The 5,754-nt window shown below is 35.7% G+C and overlaps 1 protein-coding gene across 3 annotated transcripts; it reads right to left on the bottom strand.

The window, feature by feature from the left end:
- Nucleotides 1-136: 136 nt before the first annotated feature.
- On the bottom strand, nt 137-5,669 carry LOC136780150 (alkylglycerol monooxygenase-like). 3 transcript variants are annotated; one of them, XM_066738312.1, is made up of 9 exons: nt 5,469-5,669; nt 3,312-4,876; nt 2,143-2,270; nt 1,858-2,009; nt 1,670-1,773; nt 1,446-1,608; nt 1,090-1,376; nt 902-1,018; nt 137-823 (listed from the first exon to the last, which is right to left on the bottom strand). In XM_066738312.1, the coding sequence occupies exons 2-9, from the start codon at nt 3,441-3,443 to the stop codon at nt 509-511; spliced, it is 1,398 nt and encodes a 465-aa protein (XP_066594409.1). In that variant the 5' UTR covers nt 3,444-4,876; nt 5,469-5,669; the 3' UTR covers nt 137-508. The 3 variants fall into 3 exon arrangements, with proteins under 3 accessions (XP_066594409.1, XP_066594408.1, XP_066594410.1); XM_066738311.1 differs by lacking the exon at nt 5,469-5,669 and having other exon boundaries at nt 3,312-4,067; nt 4,592-5,157; XM_066738313.1 differs by lacking the exon at nt 5,469-5,669 and adding an exon at nt 2,711-2,807 and having other exon boundaries at nt 3,312-3,453.
- Nucleotides 5,670-5,754: the final 85 nt, after the last annotated feature.

The raw sequence follows: 5,754 nt of genomic DNA, 5'->3' as shown, positions 1-5,754 counted from the left end.
TCATAGTATTTTTATTGGCTATGTACTTCCAATGAATTTAGCTCCTATTATGAAACCAAAATGAAGTTGCCTCATTTATTTTGTTTAAGTTTTATCTTTTATACTGTTTCTACATAAAAATTAAAAAAATAATACATAATCATATGACAAGAGTTTAATCGCACTTTGTTTCAATACAGGAATAACAATTACCAATTACTTAAAAATTACAATTTTTATGTTATAATAACGTATATCATAATTCTATTGTATCATAAAATAATTATATTACCTATCATACATATTATATATAGTTCTGACACTAAAATACTGAATAAATAGTACAACTGCATATTCCAAGTACAAATCTTTGGGATTTTGGGAGTCCTATAATAAACTTCCAAAAAAAAATATATATTTCAAAGTATGATAAAAAATAATGTAATATATTGTATTCCTTAAGATAATCTTTATATCTTTGGAAAGAAAATATTTTCCATCGTTTTTTATTATACTTTGAAATATATTTTCATAATTTTTTCAATAAATGTTGCAATAAATATTTTTTTATAGGAAAAAGTATTCCACGATACTTTTGGTGCAATGTTTCCGTTTTTATCCTACGCACGATGAAAATTATCCAGGCACAACAGGAAAATATGTACACATAATGAGTGAAATTATGGATTAATGAATCCTGTTTAGAGTAGTATAGTAAAAAAATTACGCAACGTGTGAATTCAACGAAGCCCGCATATTCGTATTTGTCGAACAATAAACCTATTGTGGTGAGCGCAAATATATTATTCATAATTATTGAAAGCGTGGATACGTCTCTGACTTTCTGAAATGATAAAACAAAAATATAATAAAATTGTTCTTATAAATTTGAATTGAAATTTGAACTTATACCAATTTTTACCTCTTCTAGAATATCGTATAAATGAATATGGTTGTAGAAAGCTAAAGCAAAATGCACAATGATGTAGAAAGTTTGCCACATTGGTATGCAAGTATCATATTTGATTCTTGAGGTCACCTAAAATAATTAATAACATCTATGCATGCGTTTTTTTCTTCGTAGTAAAGAAGAGAAGAAGAAAACCATACGTTAATCTTAAATTCGTCGAGGCCAAGTCGAGGGCTACCTGGAAACCAGCTAGGGCCTTTCCAAAAAGCAGCCAATTTGTCGTTTAACGATTTCATGCATAAACTTTTCTTAATCATATCTCTCGTGTAAAACATTTGCAAATAAAGTGGATTGAAGGATCGCGCGCTAACAACTAATCCATAAATGATATCCTCCTTTTTCTCTTCATCGCGAAATGTACCAAATATTCGATCCCATATTATCAAAACACCACCATAGTTCTTATCTAGGCAGTATAAATTGCAGCCTGGAAAACAGATCACAAATTACTATAGATAGATGAATAATCATTACTCCTTTAACAATATTAGCTTACCATGATGAACTCGATGATGTTTGGGTGTATTGAATATCAATTCAAGTGGTCCCAGATCATCGATAAGCATAGTATGAATCCATAATTGGTAAATTAAATTGAACTGATAGTGGGCGATGAAATGCGATGGTGGTATGAATAAAGCCAGAGGCAAGTAAAATATCTAGGGAAAAAAGAATTATCCAGTAGTCGTTAAAATAAATATAAATTACTAAAATACGTACGAAGTTACACCAATGTTGAAACACAGATTGTCTCAAACCAACTGAAAGGTTGAATTCTTCACTGCTGTGGTGTACTTGGTGCTGGGCCCACAAAAAGTGCACCTCTAAAAACAACATAATGGTTACCCCGTCTTCAAATTTTCCAATATTTTATTGCAATAACAATTAACATATGTATTTGTATTTACCATGATTACTACGGTGTAGCCAATAGTAACAAAAATCTACGGCAAGTGCGCTTACGCACCAGGTCCACGAAGAATTCCATGGCAAATCCCACCATAGGTATTTTTCATGAATTATGATATAGGCATAATATTCGCATCCACGGAATAGTACGCTGAAAAATAAATAGCACTGAATAAGAAAGAATTATTATAATACGCATCTCTCACTGCTTATATCAAAGCGATCTGATAGGTATATATTCCATTGGTTTGAAAAAAATCAAGAAAAGCGTTACCTATGCTTACCGCACAGACTCTTGAAAAATCCAATGGGACAATGATGTTACTTGATCGTTTAATCGAAAAACTGTTCCCTTTTTCACGTACAGTATTACGTGCTCGATGATGATAAGGATGAAAAACGACAGCCATACCTGACAAGGATATAGGAAATAATTAAAAAAGGCTGAAAGTTAGATAATTTTATCTACGAATAATAAGAGGTAATTTATAATCCATTCCACATCCAAACTAAATCTTTATTGCTCTATTTATGGCTGGCATAGCGAGCATAATAGGATTTAGATTGGTATGATCAGTTTATTCGATGGAATACGCGGCAAGGTTTATGACCCTGATGAGGAGTATATGCATCGACCATCGACTGATTGTATCTAATACGGAACATATAGCAATATGCACCGCGAAAGCCTTGCAGAGAATCAATATCCATGGACAAATTGATAAAATCTATTTTTCTTTAAGTAGTATACACGTACCAAACCAGGGCTCTGATTCATGTTTACTCGGTCATATCTAGCGAGGAGAGCAGCAATAACATATACATATAAGAAAATGTTTTCTATTTACTTGCCACTACACGACCGTTGTGCGAGAAGAAAAACATTGAGTCGTCGGACTAGTATTATGAACTCTTATTGTCCGATTCCACTTATGTTTTCGCTCGGTCACTGAAAAACAAATTGTCTTTATTCTGTCGTCGAGCAAATTGTAAATAAAAACTTTAGTCATCGCGAAAACTCTTTTAAAAGAAATCTGCTGTATCGCATCCTATTGGGCTCCGAGTGATAAGATTTATTATTGTGCAAGACCCTCGACGATAAGAAATTTGCATGTAGCTAATATAATGCAGCAGCACGACCATCCTCTCCAATGTATATTTTTATCTGTTGTATTTTTAAGCATCTGCGCGGACAGCGAGTGGAAGAAGAAGAAGAAGCAGTAGCGATAAAATAGTCAACAAATCAATTGAAAAATAAAGTGAGGTAGAGTTGGTCGAGTGTTTATTTTTAATTGGATATTAATATGACCTAAAAACTGCAATGCAGCTACGTAACGTGGAGCAGTGAAATGGGAATGAAGAGGGGAGAGTTTTAAGGAGGGTGGGGAGAGAAAGTGTCATATGTACCTAGCTACAGGCATCCGGAGAAATTGCGATAAAAGTAGAGAAATACCTGCTGTTGATAATCGGGGACCTGGTGCGGGAATTCGAAGGTTGATTCTCGAGGGTTGACAAGGTACCAAAGCTTTCGGGCGTGCCCGAACTGGTCGGCAACAATGAGGTCGAGGTCGGTGGTGTTGGTCATTGCTGAGGAAGGGGTCCGTCTGACGATACCTGGAAACGGCGTTCCCGGAGACGTTCCCGGGTTAGATGTTCCTCGATTTTACTTACACCGAGTTGTCTCGAGAGGCAGTACATGCGAGAAGCTTCGTCGACTCTATCCGATGCTGTTTTAGTGGTGGAGCTGAGTGCGCGCATCGTTTATATATATGTTCCAAGTGTCGGTGGCCGGTCGCGGCCAGGTGAGCGTCGTTGCCGTCGCCACCGGCACGACGCACAACGCACCAGTCTAGAGGCAAGCCACGGGCGCGGGCCTGAGGCGTCCTGTTTATTTACACTATACACACGAATACGGCGCCTGCGTCATCAACCACCAACTCCGTCCCGTTCCGTCCTCGCAACACTCGAAACTGCTCTCGAAACTGCTCTCGAAACCCACTCGACACAACTCGCGATTGAAAAGCGCAATGGGCGCAATACTACTTTTCCTCTTTTCTTTTCTTTGCTGCTCTGGCTCTCCCTCATTCCCCCTCCATCCCAGCAAACTCTCCCGACCTTCCGCAACAATATAATCCATCAACAAAATCCTCCTGACCCCGAGGAATATGATTCACACTTGCGGAACAAAATCTTGTTTTTCTTCTCAAGCCTGGAATTTTTTCACACAACAATGATGCACTTTGGTACCTTTTTACATCAGCTAAAATCGTTGATAATCTCGGATTAAAGTGATTCAATATTAATGCGAATAGTGTTGTTTTAATGCGATAAAAGGTAAATAAAAGTAAAGCACGTGAATCTCTTTTCCCAACAGTACAAGCGAGTATTGCATGAAAAAAAACCCTCAACATTTGTCCCTGCATTTTTTCTAAGTAATACAATAGTTGTTCTTCGTAAATTCCAGTGACAGTGCCGAGCCTTAAAGGATCTGGAATTTTTAACTATTATCGTTAATTCAGTTAAAGAAAAAATTATGAAAGATTTCACAAGTCGTAGTTTTTCATTGTTTTGCAAACGAGAATGTATTAAGATAAATCAGAAGAATTTTCGTATAGCTTCTCTTCTTTAGTTTTGAATGAAGAAATAACAAAACCAGGTGGCGTGTCCTATCACGCATCAGAGAGCACTTTTCGAAATTGCGACGCTTTCTACCATGCCAAAGTTTATACGCACCTATTGCACTATCATGTGCGTATACGGTGTAATTTTTTGTCATCTTTTCCATTTTTCGTAGAACTGATTATCGCCTTAATATGTGATACGCTGAGTTTTAGATTGAGCTAGAACCACATCGGTTGTCAGAAACTGGTTGAGGATCAAGTTGAAAACCGGATGCTATCAGTGGATAGAGTTACGTCCTATGCGGTTTCCGATATGTCAGCAGTTTCTCTAGACATTTTTTGTATCTTATGGATTGCGTATCAGACTTGTGATCGAAAAATTACATCGCTGTAGCGCCTGCACATAGGAATAGAGATGTGTTAATGTTTGCATAATCGAGAAACTCTTATAATGGATGTGTTAAGATTTTCGTAGAAGAATTTGGACATATAAAGTAAAGGGTGAGAGAGAGACAGCTTAATTCAACCAACAAAAATGGATTATCAACAACTGTAGAAACCTCCCTTTGCTACTTACAAATTATGACTTTTTAACAATTTCTTTTTATAAATTCTTTCGTAGTTCTCATTTAAAGTCATAATACAGTTGTGTAAAATCTGAAAGTTATTAATCAATTAATTAAGAAATAAATAATAAAATATCGTATAGTAATATTCCGTTTAAGATTTTTATTGAAACTCTAAACCCTAAACGTTTAAACTCAGATAAGATACCAATTCTATCTCACAGTTATGTTTACTTCCTCTAGCGCAGAAAAATATCTGAATGAATAAATAGTAACTCTAATCTCTTCTGTTAAATCCAAATACAAACATTCAATTAATCTATGATCACGCCAGAAAGAAAAGAGTTTTGTTATTAAGAAACATAAGAAATACTTTTGCTTTATTAAATTCATATTAGATTCTTGATTGGTAATTATACTTACGTGTGGTTAAATACCTTCTTTATTTTTTATTGCTGTGAAATATACTATTCATACGTTCGTAAATCATTGTTAAAATCGCGTACAAAATAATGTTGGTGGCTGCTGGTGCCTGGTGCTGTAGTAGTATCGGTAATTGGAATGGAGGAGGAGTGAATTGTATGAGCACAGAACTCTGCAGATATGGCAGTTATTTACTACTGTTGGTAAGAACGTGTTCTTCTGTATGGGGGGGGGGGACATAATGGACCGTGTTTGAGAATCTACTGCCAGTACTTGTTTGTAATAA

The sequence above is a fragment of the Prorops nasuta genome, unplaced genomic scaffold, assembly GCF_024137725.1.
Source record: "Prorops nasuta isolate Cenicafe-Biocafe unplaced genomic scaffold, Cenicafe_Pnas_1.2 PNAS00018, whole genome shotgun sequence".
Taxonomy (NCBI): Eukaryota; Metazoa; Arthropoda; class Insecta; order Hymenoptera; family Bethylidae; genus Prorops; species Prorops nasuta.
This window is presented reverse-complemented; position numbering and strand designations above follow the sequence as displayed.